This window comes from Scomber japonicus, chromosome 10 (assembly GCF_027409825.1).
Source record: "Scomber japonicus isolate fScoJap1 chromosome 10, fScoJap1.pri, whole genome shotgun sequence".
Taxonomy (NCBI): Eukaryota; Metazoa; Chordata; class Actinopteri; order Scombriformes; family Scombridae; genus Scomber; species Scomber japonicus.
In genome coordinates, this window is record NC_070587.1 from 11,942,217 (window position 1) to 11,969,914 (window position 27,698).

Below are 27,698 nucleotides of genomic sequence, written 5' to 3' on the forward strand. Positions count from 1 at the left end.
CCTGCAGTGCTAAAGCTGATGTACAGGTGAGAGAATAGCCAAGGATTTTGAGATCACCTGAGGCTTTGCGTCCACTATGGCCCACTCACACTAGGTCAGCTCAGAATAACTAGCGAAGGCTGACTGCCGATGTTCGCTCACCCCTGGAGTCATTAATCACAAAGCACTGCAGATGAGCCGCACGGGCGGGCGGGCGGGCACACACACACACGTACGTCAAAACACATACACACGAGAGCACATTTTAATTATAAAACCAAATGCTACATGACAGCATCGCTCCAGGTAGTCAGTCCTCAAGGTCTGTTCTCCTGGTACATTATCACACACTAAGCACCACAGACATGAATGTTTCAGCTAAAGCCCAGTCCATAAATAACAACGCATCATATCACATTAAGCTATGATAAAATGCAGCATATACACACACAGATACACACATACACAGGGTATCATATCTGTAACTTTTCTCCTGAGCTTTATTTTACGCTCCTTAGACACAAACACACACAATCAGATCATGGCATCTGAACCCCTGTATCCCAAACAGGCCTCTCAGCTTGTAGCTGGGTCGCTATCAGGACAAGGATCTAAGATAACGTTCCCATTTACCGGTTATGGAATTTTTCAAAGGGGCCGCTCAGCAGTGTATGCTCATGGTGTTTTGTGTTTGTTAACAACAGACAGTTAAGGGAAACACTCTGTGGTGGATGTGTGTTACAGCATCCACATCACATACTAAAGTCCCTCTACTAATCTGGGGAGAAAATGTCAGTTTGTGGAAAAAAAGAAAACAAAAATCTTGACACACTACAAAACAAATCAAAAATGCTCTGTCCAACAGATTTTGCAGGTATGTAAAAATTGACATTTGGACCTTATTTCTTCTCCATTTTAAAATTGTTTGTCTCTAAAACAATGAAGATCGTGATAAAAATGAGGCCAGTGAATCCCAATTTTGGAAAAACAAAACAAAATCAGATTTTGTAGCACAAATTTTCACAAAATAGATTTTAAACTTTTCATACTAACATCTCTGGCTTGAATCAGTACTTTGTCATGCTGTGACTGCCTTACATTTAAAGTTGCTTGCTGCCGTTTGCAAAAAGAAGAATTAAATGGTTATAATCTTCTTTTCCAGACAGCAGCTACATCTTTGTGGCTGTGTCTACCACTCAGACGCATAAAGTGTGACTCTTCACCTTACTGCTCTCAACTGTAAAGAAAAAATATATGTATGTAAAAGAAAGTGAAAAGCATCGGTCCATTATTGTGCCACGGCACTAACCTATGTCATTACACTGCATAACCCTGTGTAAGAATTTTTAAAAGGCTGCGATGTGAAAAATAGTTTTAAAAAAGTCTTCCTGTTTCTCCTTTCTAAAAGGCTTTGTGGCTGCCACTTTGAACAGTCTAGCAGAGAGAGATGCATGCTGCATAAGTTAATGTTAAATTCTCTCTATTGTGTCTTGTCTTGTTGAATCCAATGACTTAACAAAAAAAATCCAACACAGGAGAATAAACCGAACAGCATAAAATTCTAACATTGCACATAAACTAAGAATAAAACTGTTACATTTTAAGATAGCATCAACTGTCTTGACAATTTTCTAATAATTCTTACAGCCTGATGAGATATCCAACTTTACTGCAGTCTGAGAAGAAAACACTGCTGCTGTTGTATTGAGGAAGAGCTGAAGTAATTACCATGCCGCTTTTGTTTGTGTGTGTGCTCATGTGCCATGTATGCTTGCTTGTAGGAAACAAGCGTGGGTGAGTATAAGAGGTAAAAGCATTCAAAGGTGTTTTTGCTTTTGCTGCTGGTGAGAAGTAAAGCCCTAAAACTAATTTATTTCATCAACATCTGTCAAGGAGATTAAGAGAAGCATTAGTCAAGTGTGCACTTATTTTACCAAAAGCATTAAACTGACAGAAAAAGATTGAGTAGACTGCAGCTTTTAATGCCATTATTTTTGTGGAACTCACTTGAATTCAAATTGTATCTTTGATAAGTGGATGTGAAGGATAACCAGTAAAAAAAGGCACTTTAGAGAGCACACCAGAACATTTAAACCAGGTGGACCATGATGAGGAAAAATGAAATCAGAGTACAAGCAAGGGGGTGAGGTCAGTGTTCCATGGGTGCCTCTACATTGTCTTCCTCCTCATCACTACAGGGTTCATAGTCTTCATCCACATCTGGGTCGCCCTCTTCTCCCTCCATCTCTCCTCCCAGCTCACCTAGCAGCTGCTCCACATGCTCCAAAATCGGCTGGTCATCACATCGCACCTTACTGTACAGCTGAGAAGAGAAAGAAGAAAAAAAGACAAAAAGGGTGATGCAATTGTGTAATGGAAACTGTAACTATAAAGTATCTCATAAGCTGAAATATTTAGACAGAACATGAAGTGCAAATTACACTGCGGAGCGATATAAGAAATGAGATATGGTGAGTAAAAAGCTCTCAACAGAAACTCTGCTGTTGTGTCACTAAAAGTAACAACGCATCACTGTAGTGTCAGTAAGCAGCTGCCTGGAGTTAAAGGAGGTGAGCAGCCCTGAGGTTTTAAGTCTCTAAGTGCTGGTTAGGCCACTTGAAATATCCAACAGCAGCTGCATTCTGTCAGCGAGGGCCGAAGTAGTCACGGCTCGCAAAATGCTGGTAAACTGTTTTGGTCTTTCATTTGGCAAATCAGCACATTTGATACACCGTTCAGCCGCACAGGAGACAAAAAGACCATTTATCTTCCTCTTGTTGTTGCAACACACACGCACATGCACACACACACACACAATGTAATGCATCTTGAAGCACATGTAGTTATGTGGTATGCATGTGCACGTACACACACACACACACACACACACAATCAACATTGTTATCTCAGTGAAATATGCCGTGAAAGAGCAAGATAAAAAAAAGTCCTGTTCTCAGAGCAGCCTGCAGATTTATCTCTGTCTGCTTGTGTGTAATTACTGAACTCAAAGTGGAGCTGGGTGATAAAACTACTGGCGCTACCACTAAGGACAGCAAGCATAACACTGTGTTTCTCTGTGTGCATGTACAGAGCGGGGGGAACTGATACAGCGATTTTTATATTAATGCTCTTCTTTCCAGAAAAAACAGGGTGAGTGGGGAATAGTTGAGATAATCTAGGAATATTATTCTATTTAGTCTACCAAATGTAGTTAAACACACGCGCACACACACACACACACGCACACGCACACGCACAGTCACTTGAGCTCAGAACAATAAGCAGCTGAGTGCCATCATTCTTACTAAAAGTGTAACAAGGCCAGAAGAGTGAAGGAGAGTGTGTGTGACTGCTTTGCCCCAGGACCAGTCTCTAAGCAACAGCAGGTCCTGACAGGAGACACGCATTCCCATGGGAACTCATTTGGAGTGTGAGAATGTGGAGTGTGAGTGTGTATATATATTTAAGTGGATGCTGTCTCTGCAGGTTGGAGCTCCAGGGAGGTGGAGCGTGACCCAGGTCCAGGCACAGGGTCTGATACCAGGGGAAAGCTGACCCTCTCTGCCACCACACACACACACACAGGGAAAAAAGATCCACTGATTTTCATTCTGCCAGTGTCACTCTGAAATGCCTGAAGATGTTTATCCACAACAAGCAGCCTGAATAAAAGTTGGGTTTGCTTTACAATAGGCTTGCCTCATACCCAGAATAATTGCATATAACAGCCTTGGGTAAGATGTAGAGGGTGTCCTTGCTATGAGTCGTACAAAAGAAAGAAATTCAGTGAAAGTGTGCAAATGTACTGTATGTTCCACAATAAAAAGAATGTATTTTAAAATTGTGTTTATACAAGGTGATATATACTAGTGAACCACAAATCAATAGTATAGTGTGTGCTAGATAGGATGTGATTATTCAATGTGATGCTCTTGCTAGCTAAACAAACAGGAGCTATTCTTTACAAAGTCCACACCGAGCGCTGCTGAGATCAGCATCGCTGTCACAAAAAAAACACAAGCATTTCTCATTTATAACAGCCTGTTTTTTCTCTTCTCACTTTCACGGCCCAGAGAGCTGCCTAGAAAGGGAGGGTGTGTCTGTGTGTGTGTCTGTGTGTATAATTGTATAACTTTTTCATGGTCCACTTTGCTCTACTTTCAAGCCCCAAGTCACGGCCCAAAGCACACTTGACCATCGCCATAACCACTCAGTCTCACACAGACACACACACACAGACAGACACACACACACACACACACACACACACACACACACACACACACACACACACACACACACACACACACACACACACACACACACACACACACACACACACGAGTACATGCACATATCTGCCCTCACTGTCCACTCACTGTTCTTTCTTGAAACTCACTTCAATTCAAGTCGACAGGACAAACGGTCACTGTCAGTGAACCTCAGTACGACGGATACAATCAAGGTCAAAACTTACTTTAACTATAAGTGAAACATGGAGCCTCATATGGCAATGGACACATCATTGCCATATGAGGCTCCATGATTCACTCTGTTTGTGGGTGAGTTTCATTCACAAAAAGTTACCAAACAGTAAAAACACAATGCAAGTCCTGTTTTCAGAAATTAAACAATGAGAAAATATGAGTCGAGCTACAAATGATGTGTCATCAGAGCAGCTCTGCACTGTGACAGAAATAAAGAGGGACTGCTTTGACATTAAGTTGAAATGCTAAAATGCTGGAAGAGTGAATATTATAGTCTAAAGGCGATGTTGCACTGTCAATTTAAATGTTGTCAATTTTGGTATGATATTTCAACTCCACGTGAATTCAGATTAGGAGATTATAAATGTAAATCAAACAAGTGTTTCTCCCCTGTGAAGAAAGGCAGAGATGATCTTTTCCTGACACGTATAACAGCTTGCTTGTAAATTTGGTTTGCATGTTTGAGAAAATTCTAGGAACAAGTCAACTGATGAATGTCACAATTCTTTTTCAAATCACTAAAGGACAATCTGAGAGTAGGAGTGGTTCATGCATAAGGGCCCACTATGACATAAACCAACATGACAGCATTCATACTGGAGACACTGCTAGAGAAGTTGACTTCAAGGTAATGACAGTAACAGCTCCAAATCTTTGTAACAGAATTGAATAGGCCCATGGAAATTAATACAAAATAGAATGTGTTTACTTAGGGCTGGGCAATATATTGAAATTATATCAATACCTTGATATGAAACTAGATATCGTCTTAGATTTTGGATATCGTAATATGTCATCAGAGTTGTCTTTTCCTGGTTTTAAAGCTGCATTACAGTAAATATATTATTTTCTGAACTTAACTGATTGTTCTAGCTGTTCTTTTAAGTACCTTTTACCCACTTTGTCATTATATTCACATTACTTATATTATTTATCAAACATTTCATAGTGTAAATATTTGTTAAAGCATCAACAGCCATCTCTATAATATTGTTGCAATATCACTATCGAGGTATTTGGTCTAAAATTGATATTTGATATCGCCCAGCCTTATGTTTACTTCAGGTTCACACAGCAACTGTGCTTGTGGAGCACTAACCATGTCTATGGACATTATATCCATGTTAAGCTTTCTACTTTGTGTAATAATAATAATAGTACCGACTTAACATAGAAAAAGTAGAAAGTGAACATTTTTTTTCATTCCTCTATATTTACTTAATTTATTTGGATATCTATATTATGGTCCAGCAAACATTATCTATACATACATGCATACATATATGTGTGTGTGTGTGTGTGTCTCTTTTATTTTATAATATGATATAATTCAGCCTCATACATCATCAGTTGGGTTCCATCTCTCAGTGCTATCTCTATTTGTCCAGTTCACAGTGAACAAAAGAGTAATAATAAGCGCTAATGTACCCTTCATATAAAATTGATCCTTGTTCCTCCATTTCTTGGTAGAGAAGTTTTCTACGATTCATATGGCAGAATAAAGACATGCTGATTGTGTGGTGAAAGCCTAATCATTCCATCATTGTTCACCTTCCGTTCCACAGCTATGCTTAACTTCCCCTTTCATTTCACCTCTTCTTTCATTTCATTTCTTAATGCCCTCATTCTCATCCTCATTTTCCCCCTTGAAAAATCCCTCTTTGGCTTCCCTTCACTTGCACACTCGCACCAAATGACCTTCCTGTCAAGGGAATAGATCCCTCTTAAAGTCCTGCTTGCATGCACATCTACTGTTTAAGTAGAAGAGTACAAAAATCTTGCTCCCTATATACCCTCAATCCTTCTTTTCATATCCTTTTTATTTAGACCAAACGGAGGACTCCTACTGTGCATCTCTTCATTAGGAGGAGGAAGAGAGCAATTAGACAAATTGTTGCAACACTTTTTCTCTTCTCTTCTTCTTAATGTCTCTGTCTCACTCAGTCACATACGGAAACATACACACACTTCTTCACGAGCAAGTGTGTGACACTGGCTGAGACTAGACCTTCTTGAGTGTGAACAGGGCATGTCGCTGGAAGTCTCAAAAGGCCTGACCACAAACTCACACACTTCTACACACACCCTGACACCTCAGTCCTCTAGTCCAGAGGTCTTCAACAGAGGGTCCGCGGAGGTACTGCAGAGGGGTCGCTAAAGTTTTGGTTGATTAGACATTTTTTTATGTTCCCCCTTGCAGTTTTTTCCACAAATTGAAATGTCTTTAAATACACATTAACATGAATCCAACACACTGTAATGAACAGATGAATGGAGGCAGAAGACGTCTTTCAGTCAGCAATGCACACATTCAGTGACACACACAGGAGCTCTTTCAAGCTGGGCACCGGTTCATTCATAACACCTGTCCCGCCAACGAGGAGGACCCGCCGCTATCGCTCCTGTGCCAAACACGAGGCTGTACCTTGCACATGTTTAAAATAACAGCATGAATATATGAACCTGTGTATTACAGACATCCCAACTCTCCCGGAAGTTTCGGGAGTCTCCCGCATATTGATAGCGGCTCCCTGACGCCCGCAAATGAGATCCAATCTCCCGGAATCTGGAGTGAGCAAGAGCGCGAACAAGAGAGTGCGCGCGTGTTTGTATGACTATTATGCAGCACGTGTGAGAGCAAAGCGTCCTTATAGCTCTGTGTTGCCGCTTATTAGACCGATCGCACCCCCACCCCACCCGGACCAGCACCGATCGCAACCCCAGAAGACCCTGCTCTAGCCACATCCTTGGTAAGGAAAGGCATTAAAATTACATGACAAGCACACCTTGGACTAACCCTACCCACAATCTGTGCTCATGAGATACCCTTTCAGCCACATCAAATAGTAAAGCTTTTGACCTCCGTTTGCCCTAGCTGCCTCTGTGCACACCCGCACATGCGTACACACATAACATTGTCCTCTGTACATACACTGCAGATCCTTCCTCAATCGCACCCTATCTGTCTGAGACTCAAATTCCATTTCACGTCCGGTTTACTATTGATTTTACCCTGGCCACTATTCACCAGCTACACCCCCTACACACACACACACACACACACACACACATCCAATCTGTTCCCTTCCTCGCCTCCCGTTTCATTCTCCCACTCACCCTCCTGCTCCTCTCCTACACTTCTTTCTTGTCCTTTTAAACCATCCATTTTTCCCTATCATCCCTTTTTAGAGGATCTTGGCTGAATTGTGTGTGTGTGAGAGAGAGCGTGCATGTGTATCGATCACAGAAGACATGAATAATGAAGTCATTTTTTAACAAATAATTAGATATGCAAGTTGGCACACACAACCATAATTAAATATGTGCATCCACATACGGTGTGTCTACGCATAACCACATGCTTTCTCTCACTGTCTCACATCACACACACATACATACACATACACACACACTTACTTAGCAAAGTCATAAAGTATGCAGAGAAGTGGACTGGCGCCAAAACAAGCCGTTGGGCTTTGAGGCCTCATTTCCATGTTGGAGCCCATTTTAACTAGCAGACTGACTCATCGTTAATAATTAACACTCACAGTGACGCTCAGTAACAGAGCTCTGATATAAACAAGGGAGAATCTGGACTACACAATGTACAGATGCACACACATATTAGCAATAGCAATCAGCTAGGGAATTAAGTACACCATGAGGGGGCTGTTTTCTCTCCACATTCCACCTCACCTTTTCAAGGTCTTCGTGCATTTACCTTTCACATTATTCTGCGCCTGTTGTTTCACTCACTCTACAAAGAAACAGCTTTGCTGTTTACTTGTTACGCTCTGATGTCTCACCCAATTCTTTTACTAGTTTCTCACCTTTTTATTCCTTTTGCATTCTGTCTCTTAGTGCAAAAACACAGATCAAATCTATATGCGCATTGTGCATTTATTTTCCTCCCTGCAGTTTCTTCAATTCTGCCTCTTGGCAGTCAAAGCCCACCTCGCTCCTGTCTCAGTTGTGTACATCCCCAGTGGATGCTGGTTAGACAGGCCTGTCACTAACACTGTTGGCCAGAGAGACAGACATCAATATATTGCCACGCTACTGCCCCTACTCATCTGTAGAGGAGCACAGTGGGACGGGGGAGGGAAGGAGAGAAGGAGGGAGGGAGGGAGGGAGGGAGGAGAGGGAAGAAAGGGAGGTGAAAAGGAGAGGAAAGTAAAGAGAAGGGGGGAAAAATCAGAGGTGGGGCCTGCCATCCCTCAGCCTGTGCTGTCTGATTTACAAGCCTATTGGATTTTAGACTAACATGAATCACCGCTCCATAGAGGCATTTCTCCCTGACAGAATGACAGAATGAATGAGACACATCACTCCGAGTGTGTGGTGTGTGTGTGTGTGTGTGTGTGTGTGTGTGTGTGTGTGTGAGTGTATGTGAGAGAATGTGAACAGGAGAAACAGAGAGGTATATTTAAACCTCTTTGAGATCATACAAAAAGACATTTCTGTAGCAACCATTAAGGCTCAGTGTTGCATGTGTTCATAACACTGCATGTTCCCTTTCTCTATCAAGAACAGGTTCTAATCAGTCTTACCTACTGTGATAGTTGTGATAGTACTGGCTGTAACTATCTGTGCCTATAGTTGCATTGCAGTATTTAAGAATTAGAACATTGTGTACATATCAGACATGGACCACTATGAGCCGCTATATTTATTCTTCTGTACAGCACTTTGGTCAACTTTGGTTGTGTTAAAGTGCCTAACAAATAAAGTTGGATTGGATACAGTACGTATGTCATCAATAAACAGCTCCTGGGCAGATTGAATAAATTACCTTCTTAGCATTAGTCAGGTGCAATCTGGCCGCCTCCATCAGTGCCTTCCACTCCTCCTTCTCCTCCTCAGTCACTTCTCTTCCCTCCCTTGCTTGCTGCTCCTTTGCTTTTTCCAACTGGAGGTAGCACACCCAGCCAGAGAGATACCACACCTGGGAGACACAGAGAAAGAGTGGCGGGTTAGTGGGGGGCGTGAGGCGCAAAAATTCAGACAGAGAGAAAGTGTTCTTTGTTGCAGTAAGTGAGCTGTGACAAGAGAAACAGATTTGTAACCCTCACGGAGTATGTCTGCATGAAATCCCACATCCTTCTTTGACAAAGTGGTTTCACACATAGCATGGTGTTGCTAATACACACACGCACGCACACATGCACGCACGCACTCACACAAGCAATCCGTCACTCACATAACTGTCAACCTGATGAAATCCTGACACATACTGCACTCATTCACAAATGTTGCATGAATAGAAAAGTACATATTGCAGCTTCACAATCAATTAAACAGCTGTGATTTGTTGTTTTTTTTTTAGATTTGTTTTTCACTTATTTTTTATTGATTTTTCTTCACAAACATCTAAACACCAAAGAAAAAAAAAGAAAAACATACCTATAACCAAGGATAAATTAGAAGAAAAAAATAAATAAAAATAAAATAAAAATAAATAAAAATAATAATATTTTTTTTTTAAAGTAAATAAATATACTTTTTTTTTTTTAAACCCTGTGATTTGTGACATGGCCACCTTTTTATACTGAAACCAATTAGTTCTTCTCTTTCTGTAAGAAACTATTCAATCACTTCATTAAAAATGTTGCAAAAACATAATAACATAACATAATAAAAGATAAGTAAATTCCCTCTCACAAATATCCACTTTGCATTTAAAATAACACTCACAGGTTATATTATAGAAATTATTACACTTCCTATCAAATTCAAAAGAATGTTTTTGAATACTGATGTTTTCCAACAGTAAATTTGTTTATTTTACATAATTACTTAATTTACATATTTTCTATGACTGCCTTTCTACCTTGATAAAAATTTGTGCAGGAACAAGTACAAGCACTACAGTCCTGGGGCCTATTTCAGAAAGCTGGATTAGTGGGCTAACACGCTAACTCGGCCTTGAGTCCTGTTTTCCAGTTCCACAGTGGTGGTTCATTTTTCACCATGGGAACTTAAGCTGCACACCATGTTCAGGACATTAAATGCAACCATGTAAAACACCCGCCTCCTCAGGAATCAACTCTCTGGAAATGTGGCATCATTATCCCTGTGGCCATTTTGAAAACCCTTATTTGTACACATTTATTTTACAAAAAACAAAAACAAAAACTGGCAGAGCCTCCTTATTTTCCATGCTTTTATCAAATGTGAATGTCTGAGGTGTTTGGAAGAACTGCCTGTACTACGCACCTTGTCAAAACAAAAAAGCATCTATAGATAAATATTTTAGATTACTATAGTCACCAGTTAGTACTGAAATGTACTGTTGCATATAGATGCATGATGATTTGCTCATTACACTGAGGCTATCTATCAAAATATGAGTGAGACGACATGAGCCACTTGCATAGGCTCAATATGACACTACGTTAATAATAACTATGAGTACTCTGCATTACTGGTGGGGAATGATAAGCAGCAGCAACAGTGTAACTTTTCATTACTATGCTTTTGAATTGTTTTCCTGCTTATACAAATCTTTTTTAAAACATTCCCCATTCCCCACTTTTATAGCAATATACTGAAATTTCAGTTTTTTTATTGTAAGAAAACTTCCAATAAAAAAACAGGCTTATATAAATATGGCAGCTAATTTGTCTTGCTTATTTCTACAGTCTTCTTGTGTGCTTATATTTCATTTCATTTCTGCATATTACATTTTGAAGCATTTTTTTTTTTAAAGCATCTGCTCACTCTACTCAGTCAAACATTAATTTACTGAGGCAAGCTCTCATGAAAGTACCTTTATTCCAGCATCAGGTAGGTTCAATTGTCAAATGTTCTCAAAGAGACCGACAGTATCATCTTATCTTAAACACACTACTTTAAATCCATCCATGTTGTTTGTTCTAAGCCCTGCCTCATTTATAGAACAAGACAAATGCTACACTTGATAGAGCCATTTTATCTCATGTCACCCTGACAGGTTAGTGTATTTGATACCTTTTGACACCGTTTTAGAACAAAAAGCTGTTTTTCTAGCTCAATGTATGTATTTGCCTCTTCAGTTGTAAACGTGCAACCCTTAGCAAGATACTGACACCTTGAATTTAGCATCACTCAATAAGTCAGTATACTGTTGCATTAGGTGTTAAGAGCCTCTCAATGGGCTAAATTGTCTTAACTTGGCACGTGATGAAAATCTGTTCAAAAGACCAAGCACGTTTTTGTGAGATATTGTGTTGCTCCATAGAGTTCAAGAAGTCAGAGGAGGCACAATTCTTAACTGTAAATTAGTAAGCACAAAAAAACAAAACAAAATCAGCTTGTTTGTTCTTTTCCATAATCACACATTTTTCTCCTAAATCATTTCATAAGCTGCGATACACTTGCTCCTCCACCTCTAAACACAATCATATTCAACTCTCAGTGAACTTGGAGGTGTGCGTGCGCTTCACATCTAAGGCCAAAGATCACCCACCCACTGTTCTTCCAACAAACACCAAGACACAGATCTTAGCTTTATTCATTATTCATTGAGGGCAGAGACAGTAGAGTCCTGCACCTGCCAAATCAACCATTTAGCTAACAAACACATAAAGGCATGCCATACTCAATTCAGAATTGCTACTCAGCCTGCTGAGTGGGAGGCTACCCCCTGCAGCCATACTTATCAGAACAACAGCAGCACTGGATAAATGTAGTTTCCATTACTCTCATAATTGCAGAACCAGCGGTATGACTTTTTTTTCAGAGACATTTTCTTTGAATACAGAATCTAAAGAAATGTTTTGTAAATACATGTATGTATGTATGTATGTATGTATGTATGTATGTATGTATGTATGTATGTATGTATGTATGTATGTATGTAGGTAGGTAGATAGATGAAGTCAAAGTGGGTCACTTCAGTCAAAAATATTAACTTCTGCACAAAAGACAACCACTGCATGTCTTTAGCACAGCTTGAACAAGGCTTACAATACTTTACAGATTGTCCACTGTGAATGTGGGGAAGAGGACTTCTGCATCTGCACTCAAAATTAAAACATAAGAAAGTTAGCTAATTAAGGGATTCTGAGAATCCACTCTACCCTTCCACAATCCCAAACAGGAGCACACATAATAAAATAAATGCTACTTCTGTCAATCAAATCACTGTGACTATTGTCATTTCAAAGTGAAGGCACATCTTAGTTCCCATATGCTGCTGCTGAGGGAAGAACAAAAGCATCATGAATCAACGGAATACCTTTGAAACAAGATTTGCAAGGAACTAGCTCAGTTGTTTGTGCAGACTTAACGTTATATAAGTAAGGTTCCAACTTTGAGATACGCAAGCATAAGGAGACGGAGGCGAGAGCTAACAACTTATCTTCTGTGCATAACAAAGAAAATAAGAGACAGAAATACAAAAAGAGGAAGAGAATTACTATAAGGGAGAGTGAGTATTACATAGTCTGGTATGTCTGTCATATATTTCTGACATTACTAATATGACTCTTGTAACATATGATCAGACAAAACACTCTGACCATTTGACCTGGTGACTGTATGCATGTGTGATTGGCTGAGGACCTGCTCAAATTGAGTCTCACAGCTGTGCATCTCTGGATTGAGTTTAAAAGTTCAGCCCCCTGATGACTGCTCTCAATCTGTCAGCTGAGGGTGGGAGGGGGGAGGGGGGGGGGGGGGGAGACAGAGTCTGCCGTGCTCTTTCTGACACTCAGTGGCACACCTTCACTTCCTCTGCTATTGGCAGTGGGGATTTAGAGCACAACTACACTGGCATTTACGCCACCTCTCTAGTAGGCATTCAAGTTCTCCGTCATACTGTGTGTGCCCACGGAAATGTTGAGAGCAAAAAAAGAAGGAGTATCAGTGTGTAGACACTTCTTTGTGCACACATTTGCACATGCACACACACAAACAGTGGTTCAGCTGAGGTAACTAACTGATCAGGTTGAAGTGTTGTCCTTCCCACTGGGGTAATGAAAGATTTGCCTATAAGTTGTTGTGATCCAGCAGTAGCTACTCTATCATAATAATACAATGGCCTGGAAGGGGACACATAAAAAAGCACCACATAACGTGTATATTGAAGATTAATACACACACACACACACACACACACACACACACACACACACACACACACACACACACACACACACACACACACACACACACACACACACACACACACACACACACACACACACACACACACACACACACACACACACACAAAGAGTTTGTTCAAGAACTGTCAATTACTTAGGTCAGACTGGCCTGATGATCATTTTGCTTCACCTCATTCATTGAGTGTGACATTGTGTTCATGAAACAGTCTCTAACCTTTTGGTCAGCTGACCTGATCAATCAGTTAGGGTTCACTGATCAGGACAAACAAAGGATCAAGTAATTAGAGCCATTAAATTTTACAGTTTTTCATGTACCAAGAAATATGTTGATTCACAAGTTGTGAAATTTTTGCACTTTTCTGTACTATTTCTCACAGATGTAGCTTGGAAGCTATCCCTGTGTAGCCAACAAAGATCTGTTTGGCCAAATGCATCTACAACGGAGGGAAACAGCAGTCAATGTACACAAAATCAGTCCAATTCACCTGACTCACCAAATCAAAAGTGTGGGCAGCAATTCAGAGGTCTGGAGGAGGGCTAGAGATATGTTGGAAATACACAACTGACTGAAATACAAAATCATAACACACCAGGTTTTAAAATTGCCTAAATAGTGGATTTCTGTTGCATTTTCCTTTTGCTGAGAAAATGGAAACGAGGCACAAATCTTCCATGCATTTTGATTTGACACCTGGTTATGACAAATTCAAAATGAAAAAGACAAAAATATGAGTCAAGACAAGAGTCAAGCTGATCAATGTATACTTTTACTTGATAAAAACTGGGACATCATTTATTTGCTTACCTGAACGACCTCATCGTCCTCCTCTAGAAGACTCTCCACCACATCCACAGCCATCTAATAAACACAAAGAAAGAGACACACACTGAGAATGCTATACAATTTAATGAAAAGTTGGAATGTACCTCTGCAGGTATATCTATAAAGAAAAACATCAGAAAGTAGTGAGAAAAAATTCATCAGCACACGCTTGTAGTGCTCTATCTCTTCTCTGATACAGCCACAGCTCACACACAAACATGTGGGTGTTGTGCATCTCCCAGGCAGCTTGATCAATCCGAGTGATCAGAGGGTCTGATAAGCGCCTATGAGGCCAAAGCCCCATACACAACGTCGTCGATACTAACAAGACAACAGACATGGCCATCGATAGACACACTCACCAGTGCTTATCACAGAGTCAATAGTCACTTTAGCTGCTCTATTCGATAGCCCTTTTAATCCATTCACTGACATTAACAGTCGATATATTCTTTGTTAGCGCCTCACTCAATGGAGAACACTTTAAACCTGATAACATATATGTATGCACAAAAGCTGAGAATAGTGAGTACCAAATCAGATTTATAAAACTGTGTGCATGATCAAAATGCATGCATTTTTCCCCTTTACAAATCACTATCAACTTGTGCATGAGTACATGCCTCATATCTCCTCTATGATCTCGCAGTTAACCATAAATGGTCCATAGAAAAAAGCCCTTATCAATATTGATGTCCATGTTGTTCATATGAACAACATAGAACAGCAGCAGTACCAGAACAACGTTTGAGAGGCTGACGGCTCCACCAACTGTTAATGTAGTCGGTGCAGCAAATGCAGCAATTCCCAAAAATAGACAAACGAAGACATGCCCGAAAGAAATTGCTGCACACTGTCACGGTATGCACGACTGGAGACATGGGGACAGTGAAGCTCATAGCTTGGCATTTGTTAAGCATCTATTGTACAGACACATGCATAACTGATTAGACTAAACACAATCAATGTCTAAAATACAATAAACACAGATATACATTTCTAAATCCAGCATACAAGTGTTTCTCTGATTTACACAGTACATATATGAGTGAAGGTGGTGAAGATGTGCCAGGTGAAGTACCCCTGCAGTGTCCCCAGTGCGCTCTGTGTGCCTGACAGCACATGTGTTCACTGCAGCAATTTTACACAAAAACACATACGACAACTAAAATCGTTCTCGGTGATATATGCACAGTATTAGAAGATATCATTAAAAATCTATCAGTGCTTTGTTAAAATGGTTGAGGTGAAAAGGAATCCATATATTCATGCTTAATATCACAGAGGACAAGCAAGACTTTCCTGAATCCTACAACCTGCCATATCCTGGAATTTCAGCAGCACTGTGCTGCTCCACAACTGACGAGTGTAAACACCATGTAGCCTGACCATCTCTTCTGTGCTCTGAGGGTTGGGAATGTGATGGTAAGACAGTGCATTGAGCGCAATGTTTCATTACTAGTTCAATAATAAATCACAAATGTAATTGTTTAAAATTTGAGTTGGTTTATATCTTTTAAAATTGAAAGGTATTTATGGCTCAATATAAGCACAATCACAAGTAACACTACTGTCTTGAATGCTTATGATAAAGTGGATGTACAATTAATGTTAGATGAATCAAATGTGTGAGGAATCATACAGTCAGGCTTCAATTCACCACCTCACCATCTGCATCACCAATTTCCCCTGTTTTCAAAATGTTGGATCGTATGGGTCAGAGTTTCCCTACAGATGTGCACATTCTCCTTTCAAGTTTGTTTTTATAAATTCCAACTTTTTTGTGGGAAGTGACGTATGTATCTTTCATTTCGTTTGTACGCAACAGTTATAAATGAGACCACTAGAGAGGGGGTTTGAGGTCTCAAAGGAGTTTAATATTATGTGACCTCTGCCATAATGCACCACTGCCTGGGTCAGTTTCTGTGGGAAGTTTCTATTACAGAAAACTGACCTTGGCTAAAGTAGGCTATGTGTTTGTTTTGCTCAGACGCTCTTCCTGCAGATTCTGTGTCTAGTGTGCGTGCCTGTGTGCGTGCCTGTGTGCGTGCGTGCCTGTGTGCATGCGTGAGGGCCCAGGTGATGATATATTGATTTTTGTCAACTTCAGGTTGGAGACGACTGTTATCCAATCACCCGTGGTGAAGGGCAAGAATGAAAGATGCACACACACCTGTGCACGCAAGCACGCAAGCACGAATGGCTGCACAGTCATACACTGCAACAAAGCTACACACAACAGTGAGCACAACAAGCAGCACTTGTTTCTTGTTAAGGCAGTCTTATTAGCTGGAGAGCTTCCTAATTTTTTCTCCCTCCCGCTCTTTGGAGTTCTCTTTTCATTAAGCCTACGTGGTTCCGGTAGCAATAAAGAGGTCCGTTGTTTGGGTAGACTGAAGATGAGGCAGGTTAATTGAGAGTATCTCGTTAAGAGTGTACAAATGTGCATGTCAGGGAGTCAGTTGATTGATTGCTAGATCAATTATCAGCTGAAAACCCATTGTCCCTAATTAATTAATGACTGATTAAAAATACACAAACAAAAACACCTAATCCCTGCTGATGATGAATGGATTCATGCCCAGCATCAGAATTATCTACTTGACTTTCGTTGTATCACACCAATGTGACAGACACACACACAGACACACACATACACACACACACACACACAGTAATTCAAGCCAAGCACCAGATATAAGAGATAGCAGTAAAGATATGTCTGGGTATTAAACAACTGATAGAACAGGCAGTTTTAGAGCAACAAAAATAGAACAAGAGATATCTGGGAGCCACGATAAGTGAGCAATGATAACCATTATATCATCTCCAACTACACTCCTTCCTAACTACACTGGTCAACCCGGGGGCGAGTGATTAAAGATTCAGAGATTCTTAAGCCGCTTCACGCTCTAAACAACAACAAGATTAATATTCCCGTGAAGATAAGGGGAAGGCAGGGGGTACTACGAGGGAAAAAGTGAGAAGATTGGGAGGAAGGGTGCAAAAAAGTATCTTAATAAACAATGCAAAACTGGTCCATGAACAACAACGGTACACTGCAAGGACACACACACACACACACACACACACACACACACACACACACACACACACACACGACACTATGTGCATATTGTCCTCTTTATTTCAAGACCTGTTTAAAGGAAAAAAAAGCAGCACTCTGGGGAGGAACTCATTTATAATGCCCATTGTGTGCAAGTGCAGTTTGTGTGCATGTGTGCATGTGTGTGTGTGTGTGTATGTGTGTGTGTGTGTGTAATCTTCAGGCAATTTTGTTTAACCGAATCATTTTACCGGAGCGCACAGCAGAGACAGGAGAAAGACAAATCACTTTACAAGTGAGGGCAAGCCGTATCTCTAACACACAGAAACCCATACACACAAACACACACACGCACGTACAAACAGGGACATCTACACTTAAGTAAATAAATCCTGTGGTTGTCAGTGCTAACTGTACTTGCAAGCAACACTGGAAAGTACAAGCTACACTCCATCGTGAGCTAAATTTCAGTACAGAAATGTTCAATGAATAACATGAGGGCAAACAAGAGTGACAATGACAGGCAGAATAACTCTTCCCATCAGCTGCCATGACAACAGTGCTGAAAGACACCTTAAAAGCTGTCAGAGGAGGGCATCTGTCTGTTTGTCTGTCTGCCTGCCTGTTGTGTGGCAAGTGAATTAGTGGTGGTGATGAGTGATGATGATGGTAATATGTGTGTTTGTGTGTGTGTGACAGTCAGAAAACTCTGATCTCTGAGAGCCACACTGTAAAGCACATTTGTTTTTTATTAAGTAAGTAACATGTCAGTATAAAAAGCAATAAAGCAAGAAATGGGGGCTAAAAAAATAATTATTTCTATTCTATTCTATATCGATAACCACATTATTTTATAAATTAACTGAAGAAAACTGCCCTTCAAAATATCACAAAGCCCACGGTAACACCTTTAATTTGAGATATTCCATTTATAGCGTTATAGGGACAAAGAAAAACTGAAAATCCGTAACGAGTTCAAAATTCAAAACTACTTAAAAAAGGTACACTATGAAAGATTTTCCTTTAAAAAACAATGTATAGACTCATACAAAAGTAATCTCAATCGCGAGAACTAGAAGTGTGTGGTGGTGTAAATGTCTACCGAGAGTATTTTCTTATTATTTTGCCTCTACATTCCTGGACATCAACCTTTGGGCAGTGGGTGTGTATCCTCCAGCCAATAACAGTTAACAGTGTGCAAAGTGTGAGGTCGGGACTCGTGATGTAGTGATCAAGTTAAAATCGCTATCTCCATGCCTCTACACTCTGCTCTATGTCTGTGTGACATGGATGTATGAAGAGCTGCAGTTCTGTGTCTGTTTAACTGAGGGCAGGGCTGAACTACTACACACACACACACACACACACACACACACACACACACACACACACACACACACACACACACACACACACACACACACACACACACACACACACACACACACACACACACACACACACACACACACAGAGCAGAGAGAGCAGAGAGAGCAGAGAGGCTACATCGAACAGGATGAATCCAGCAATGCAGCACCTTCCTGCTGGGTTATGCAGAGGTGTTTATTTCTGCTTTAGAACATAACCGCCACGAAACAATCATGCTGTTAACATTTCATTTATCTGGTTCACGGCTTCTTGCAAACACCGCTCTTCATTCACTCTCTACCTCGCTCAACCACTGCTGCTTTCTCTCTCCCTATCTAGTAGGGAGGGCCCAACTTTGAATGCTGTATACAACCTACAATCCTGCTTAGTATACCTTTAAACAAAACATCTGGCAGCTAGCCTTTCCATTACAACTACAGAAAGTATGATGAGGTCTGGCCTGCATTCAAGTAGTTCTCAAAAAAAAAAAAAAAAAAAAAACAATCAGAAAAGGGAAGAGAAGAGGACTTTGAAAAGCAATCTTTGGTGACATTTTTTCTTCTAAATTAAGTGCCACAGATCCATGTCTTGCTGAAACAGAGGACTGAAGAGAAGAGCAGCAGTCATGTAACTGATGTTTCATGGATTTATTAAGACAAACGCAATACTTTTACAATCAGTCTTGGTTTCCATGCTCTTTACCCTGTATTTACATGTAACTCAAGTATCATACAGTACCCACTTTCCCAGCCACATTTACTTTAATGTTGAGCTGTTCATGTGCACTCAGCTTATAAATTGGAAGGAAAGCTCTATTCTTTTGAAAGTCAAGGCCTTAACAGCTTTTACAATACAAACATTACAGTGTATCTGGCATATATACTAGTAAAGCTGCAACGGTTAGCTGATTTATTGATTAGTCCATTGAATTTTGTGAAATGTGGATTTCTTTAGCCCGCCATGATAATAAATTGAACATTTGGGTTGTGGCCTGTTGGTCTGGACAAAACAAGACTTTTTTGGTTGCATTTTGGGCATTGGGAAAACACTGACATTTTAAAGACCAAAGAACTATAAACGATTAATCGAGAAATATTAATTGATCATGAAAATAATGGATAGTTGCAGCTCTATATACTAGTGGTATTTACACACTACATGTTTCTACTTGATGCTGAATTAGTGACCCTTTATGTCGTAATACAATATGTATACATATATAATAGTAACCATCAGCAGGTTTGTTTTGCCCGTCTACCATCTACCCACTTAAGACAGCCTTTAGTTAACACATCTAACTTCCAGTTTTTGTGATTTAATCTGTCACCACCATGCACTACAATAATTTAAAAGAAAAACCTGATTATTTGAGCAAGATAATTACCCTGCTATTAATACAATTTTCAAAGCCATGGCTCAGTTTGTAAGAATAAACAAAATATTCAATAGAGAAAAAAAATACAAAAAAATGGTCAGATTCTGGCACCCTGCTAAGAAGCACACAACTTTGCAGAGTTTAGAGTTGTGAATAGATTTATAGTCTACAGGGAGAGATAGTGAGCACAAAACTGAGTTATATGGGTGTGTATGTGTGACAGGACTTAAAGAGAAGAGAGGATGTTCCTATCAAATCCAGCTAAGACCCAGTCTGGGAGAAGCAGAGACAGATGGAAAATAGCTTGCTTCTACTCCAGTTTCACCCCTAAACTCAATTTCTGTCAGAAACTTTTAAAATAGCTCATGGCTAAAAACAAATATGACCATGTGCATGGGTGTGTGTATATACATATGTGAGTACACTGCAAAATATTCACATTATAAAGCATTCAGAATGTGTGCGGTTTGTGTTTCGGGGCTTGATGACACCAACAGGAGGATGAAGACAAACGACATGTCAGAAACTGTGGACCGAGACGCTGTCATTTTACTGATACACCTGACAGCCCAACACACACACACACACACACACACACACACACACACACACACACGCACACACACACACACACACACACACACACACACACTTGGGTGTAAGCGGAAAAAAAGGACATTTTTCTCATTTCCTGTCAGTAATAACCATAAACCACTCAACAAGAGTGACTTCAAATTAATCACTAGATCACAACAGAAAATAGCTGAACTGCTGTTGGTGTGGCAGTAATCACCGAAAATGACTTCAAGCATTAATGACTGTTCGGGGTTTCAGCACTGAACTGAAGGCAGTGAGCCACTAAAATCAAGGCCATTAATACGGGAAATTGATCAATGATTTAGTAGACGAGTGCACTGGATCACAGATATGGCAGCAATTCATAAATTAAGTTTCCTTCCTTTTTCTTTCTTACTCTTTCTCCCCATCTCTCCTCCCCCATGCCATGAACCCCCCCCCCCCTACCCTTGTCCCTTTCTGTAAATACCAGTCTTCAATTATTAACAGTAAACTCTGAAGGGGATAAAGACCAAGCATGGCCTTCCCAACGTTGGTGCAATTTACTAGAAAGCAAAACACACAAATGCATGCACATACACATACAAATGCCAGGCCACCCTCCAACCATGAACACATACACAGAATCAACAGAAGCACAATGTGAGAGCTCAACACACAACATTTTACCTCGTATTCCTCGGCCTCGATGAGCAGTTTGGCGGTGGTGATGCGAGACTCGTACGGAGGGATCTCATTCTGGAGAAAAAGGATAACATTGCCACCTCTACAGTAAGTGTTTACACAAGCATCCACAAATATAGTTCTTCTTGTGTCTGATAATAACACAATCCAATTTTGAAGTAAAAAACATTCCTCAGCTATGTGGCTGTTAATCACAATGAAAGTGTCGGCAGCCGGAGTTCAGATCAACCTGCTCTACAAGATAAGAGTCATAACAGTGGTGCTACTGGGTTTTTCGTCTTAAATCATTACCCCTATCCCACCATACCCCTTTTTGCTCCATATTTGAATATAACCCCTAGTAACATTGATTTGGTCCAATTTAGAAGACATCCTGACTTTGACATTGCAACCATTCACTTCTCTTTGTCAATTTCCCTGTATGTGCTAACTTATCCTTTATACACTTTGCTGGTGTTGCCTTGCGCTTTCACATCCACTCTCTTCACACACTATTACAGACACACGCACGCACGCACGCACGCACGCACGCACGCACGCACGCACAGGTTTGTGAAGAATTTGTTCCATCTTATTTTTATTATCCTTCGCTTCGTTATCTCTTACTTTTTATCTCTACTGGTGTCCTTATGTTTGAGCTTGCTGCAAAAGCACACTGTGACAATCCCGTTAGTTGAAAGTGCTTTATAAATAAACTGGGATCTTACGAGGGCTGGTTGCTGACAGAAAAATACCAAGCACAGCTCCAACTCACCTGCAAGTCGTCTTCTGTGCTGGGAGAAGCTGCACTCTGTTTTAGGGCAGGTAGCCACAATCCAACACTCTTCAACAGGTATTCTTTGCCTTCCTAAAGACCACAAAATGGGTACATGGAAATTCATAGGCACATAAGTATGTATGCACAATTCAAATCACATTATGGTCTACAAGGATATACTCACACATATTGATCAGTGCTACAAACTAAAAATGAAAGTGTCCTGTGTCAGAAGATCAGCGCATGAGAGAAGGGAGAGAGCAGCAAAGAAGCATCTGGCTAAAGCTTCTAGTCAACAAAAGACCAATTTTGATGTCACAGTAAAGTTTTAAGTATTACTCTGAAGGGGGGCTTGGAGGAGAGGATTGTGCTCCAAGTTTCAAAGTTGCTTTAAGGGCCTCTATAAGACCGTAGAAAGGGTCATAGAAGTGTGGCACCAGTAGAGGAGAGGTCGATCAGAGACTGTGCTACATTTCAACCACCTTAAACCCTATTTGTCTCCCTATTCAGGGCTACCACTAACCCAGGACGACTGTGTATCAGGCAGTCCAAGGCAGCAGGAGGGGGTCCCATGCTGGACACTACAGGAACAATAAGAGTACTGCTGAGGTTCTCTGTCAGCAGCAACCATCGCCACCTGATTTTGCTAGGTCTGTCCTACAGCCTACAGCAAACAGGGGTGAGCAAGGAGAAGTGGAGCCAATACAAGGTCTGAGTTCTGGGGCAACAGGGGTGTAGATCCTTTGAGGAAAGAGTGCGTGAGAACCAGATAACTACAGTGGAGAAATTGACACTAGAGTATCCCTGGAGCAACACCGTGGGCCATAACTGCACCCACCACGAGGGGGGAACTGTCAACTTGACTCTGCACATGGTGGGTGTCCTGTGCGTGACAGGACGGCGCACATTTGGTCAGTGGGCTATGATTTGTCATGTTAAGTCCAGGATGAGTCCTCTCCGTTAGGAGAAAGGGGGGCTGGTCACCAGACCGCCCAACCACAATTGGTTCTGACCTGCCAGCAGTTTGGAGTGGTCCTTATTGACTGATGTGCATTTTGATACTATGCTCCATTAGTGTGCAGTGTACTGATTGCTGTGTGTTTGGTAGTGTGTGCAGTGTGTCTCCCAGGGTGTGTGCAACATTTATCCTAATTCACTTGCAGTGCTGTGTGTTGTTAGGTCGTAGACTGGCTGCCTGCACCTATTAAAGATTGACCTCTGTGAAGCCTTTTTGGGTGTCTCGTTGTAGTTTTAATGAATTTGTATCTTCAATAAAGGTTTTTTTTTGTACCATATATCTTTCTGTGTGATGAATATTCTCTGACCTCTGACAGCTGCCCAGAATGGGTTAACAGCCTTATGCTACCTATAAATCTTTAACAACTATTTTTTTTTTTTACATTTCCAAAGTATTTAAAGATAGTCTTTAGTTGCTGTATGAGGGAATCTGTGACGTGTGTCTGGAGCCAGCCTGACCCCTACAGCTTTCAGCTGGTATTACAATTTCACTTCAGTTCCACAGTATTATCTTCCTCTTCCTCAGGTACTAGTAGTGTGAAAAAGAAGAATGAAGAGGAATGTTTTCAGATAGTTTTGGTTTCATTTACCTAGACCACACCAATGTAATCACAGCACTCAAAAATTATATGAAAAACTCCAACCACTACAACCAATGCACTGGTTACACTGGATAATCTGTATTTTTTACTTTTTAAAAAAAAATATTTCCCAAAAAACACAGGAAGAGGGTAATTATGTCTTAAAATGTCAACATTTGTAAAAAGCAGAGGAAATATTCAGACATTTTTCAAACTCATTGTCAGATGCTTCATACAGCAAAGTTCTTGTGGCATCTTTTCCAATTTCAGTTCAATCAGCTGCTCTCTCATCTAGCTCTCCTTATCAAATGACTATATGACCTCAATGATCTGCCCAGTAATTAACATTCCTATCGGCATGACCCGTCTGTGTGTGTGCCTGTTAATGTAAGTGTCCATCTGCTGATTAATGGCATACAATTCAATTTGCTCAGAATAATTAACTCAGCAGATTCCTGCTTTAATGTGGTGATAATTCATCTTGAGAATGTGTGTGTGTGTGTGTGTGTGTGTGTGTGTGTGTGTGTGTGCGCGCGCATGTACTGACCTGGTTTCTTTCTGCACTGAACAGGTAACTGGCCATAAGCTGTAGAGCCTCTGGGTTGTCAGGGTTATACTGTAATGCGCTATCAATGAACTCTTTGCATTTGTCTGCAGCTCCTTCCTCCATGCTACATGTGCCACAAACACATAGAAAAATAAAAATATTAACTCATTCACAAAGCAGTGACATGAAATGAGGTTAGTGTCAAAAGTGTAACTTTGTGTTGTCAAGTACCAGAGGTCTGTTAGGTAAATCTCAGCGATGGAGCAGTAGGCCACACTAACATCCTTCACTGTTGGGAGTTCAGAGTCCTCATCTAGTAGGGCAGCAGCTCCGGCCTGAGGCTGCTTAAAAAGTGGATGGCAGATGTTTTGAACTATGCATTTTAAATGATCTTACTGAGACGTCAAATGATCTATTTTTTGTACATAAATATGTTTATTAACAAGTTATCAAATGAAGCAAATCACTGCATTACTTGCCTACTTTGTACCCTATATGCCTAGAGAAAGTACATTTGAATTATTACTTAAAGGATGGGTTCACAATTTTTCAAGTCTGTCATAAAACAATAATCAGGTGCCCAAATGACCATGGAATAGGTTTTTCTTGCCATAATTATTCCTCCTGTTCATACTGGCCATTAGGGGATTCCTTCATAATGCACTTACAATAAAAGTAGTAAGGGCAAAATCCACAAGCCACTTTGTGTATAAAAATGTATTTAAAAATCTATCTAAAGCTATTCAAATCATGTAGATATCGTTCAGCATTACAGCCTTTTTGGTACTCAAGTCCCTCTTTTTGTTACTATACTTCTACTCCAGCTCAACAGGGAGACACTGTCTGGGGAAACACAAAGAGTGAATTTTATGCTAAAAATGTGTCAGATATCCACTTGATATGACTAACTCAGACCGCTGAAGCGTCATATAAGCTTCAGATACACTTTTAAATACATTTTTGCACAAAATGACTGTGTGGACACATTGTGGATTTAAGCCCCCATCACTTACATTGAAAGCAAATTTGAGGGGGATATTTTAAGAGCCAGTATGAACACAAGAAATAATTACAGCAAGGGAAACCATCCCTGGAAGTTTTTTTTAAGACAGACTTTATAAATTGTGAACCTATCCTTTAAATTACAGAGAATACGCTTTCTTTTTTCACAGTAAAAAATAATAATTTGGCACAGTGTCTGTCCTACTGCTTAAATACTGCAAGCACAGCTAAAATGAATATCAATAATAAACATGTTACAATTTTGAACAATTTCTAAATTCAAATGTAAAGCTTTTTTTAAAAAAACAAGGCACTGTGAAACTACACAACAGAATATATTTATCAAAGCTGTGCCAATATCAAAACAAAACACGTCCTATCATACTTCCTCATCAGCCTTACTATATTCTTCTACTGTATCAGCCATAGATACACATTTAGTCTAATATTTCACTTCTATGACACAGTAACACCTGAATTGATCAATGCCACTTTCAGATAGGTAGTAATGCATATATGATAATTTCATTGTCCAACAGCACCCTCTTGTGAAAATAATTACATCACACTAATACAAAACCTAGAGTATAGCATCCCCCTACTGCATGTTAATAACTAAGTAACCCATATCACGTAGTTATGCTAGTGTGTGAGTGTATTAGTGTGCACTCACAGTGGTCTGCGCTTGTTTGTCCAATGTAGAGAGTAGGACTTGTATTCCTCTAGTGTAGTAGTCAACAGCCTCCTGGCCTGTGTGGATCTGTCCCAGGTACATGTACTTACTGTGGCCTACATCTGGGCTCAGCTCCACTGCACGCAGAAAAACCTACAGAGACGTGGTCAAGGAAGCTACAACCACATTCAATATTATATAACAGTTTAACACATATGCAACAACACTGACAGAGAGAACCTACATAAAGGATATTCCCTTAGCCTTCTGTGTGTCTCCAAGTTCAGAGCTGATGTGTCCAAGCATGTCTAGACCTTTCAGGTTAGTGGACTCCAGGTCCAGGGCTCGTTGACAGTAAAGGGCAGCCATCTCAAAGTCAAAACCATCCATGCATTCCTCTGTCTGAGATGATCACAACAAACATGCAGTAGATGATCAGACGATCAGAACAATAACACAACAATTCAAATACATAACAACATCTTGGCCCTGTCTTAGGGTGTCTTGGCAATGTGACCTTCTCTAGTAGTTGATGCACAGAGTACTTCTCAGCTGTTTTCTTCTTGGCTTTTTCGTGCATTCTTATTTTCATCCTTTCCTGAGGTGACAGCATCACAAATTCAGCATCTGTTAGTGTGGGATATGTGGAGAGGTGTTGTTAGTTTAGTCTCATTTTGGTCTCCTAAAGTCAAAACCTGAACACAAATAATAGTAGGTTAATTTCAACTAACCCAGTAACCCATCAAGTGCCCAGCAAAATGTTAAAACCACTGAACAAATTACCATTGTTTGGGTGGTTGTTTTTCCTCTTTGGTTTGTTTTTCTTCTTGCCCTTTGCCTGTCCTCCCATGATGATGAAAAATACGTATTATACGTTCACAATGTCTGACTTTAGCACAGACTTTACCAACAAATCTTAAACACGCGTGGACAGTGGATCTGAAGGTATATAGTGCGCATGTCTTGACTGGGTGGCTGCTACGGAGAGAGGTAGTGGACAAAAGATGAATGGTGAAACAGGCTTTTTTCACACTAAAGTAGAAAAAATTGATCGTTCAAACAGTCCGAGACGTTTACCAATAGTGTTTTAAACATCTTCCCTATCCCTGTAGACACCCAAAACTTCCATAATTGTTTGAATTTCTCCATGGGACTGCTAGTTTTGGGCGGGATTTACACGTATTGAACGGGTCTCTGTCTGGAGGAGGGAGCTCAATATGATAGACAAGCCCGTGGGCCAATGATGCAGCGCGTTGAAAACGTACCCCTTGACGCACCTGGAACTTTCTGGATTTCAACCAATGGGCAGGCACGTCAAATGTACGCACACACAGGTTTTTTTTTTAATCACCATTCTGTTGTAAATAAACGGATGACAGACGCTGGGGATAGTGAAATTGCCACCAAAATATATAATCAACACGGAATCCATTTACTCGACTGTGAATACAAGGTAATTAAGATTTAACGATATCTAATTAATGACAAACTGAATGAAGTCGGGTAACAACTATCGGCACCGCTGTAAGTGTGCGAAGCAGTTGAATGGCAAAGCAATGAAAGATTAGCCGCTACTACTAGTAATGCTAATGCTATCTGCTGACATTATCAAGCCAACTCAGCTGTGTAAAACTTGCCGTTATCTTTCTCAC

General features: G+C 40.4%; 2 protein-coding genes across 2 annotated transcripts in view; both read right to left on the bottom strand.

Moving 5' to 3' along the window:
* LOC128366018 (protein FAM8A1-like) overlaps positions 1–27,698 on the bottom strand; it is a 305,711-nt gene that overhangs the window by 183,505 nt on the left and 94,508 nt on the right. The gene's annotated exons all lie outside the window — the stretch shown is intronic.
* si:dkey-12j5.1 (uncharacterized) lies at positions 238–26,984 on the bottom strand. The gene is made up of 11 exons (XM_053326663.1): positions 26,830–26,984; positions 26,564–26,673; positions 26,302–26,448; positions 26,047–26,199; positions 24,603–24,715; positions 24,372–24,495; positions 22,224–22,316; positions 21,455–21,523; positions 14,382–14,435; positions 9,259–9,411; positions 238–2,302 (listed from the first exon to the last, which is right to left on the bottom strand). Exons 1-11 carry the CDS (start codon positions 26,894–26,896, stop codon positions 2,129–2,131), a joined length of 1,257 nt encoding a protein of 418 aa, XP_053182638.1. The 5' UTR covers positions 26,897–26,984; the 3' UTR covers positions 238–2,128.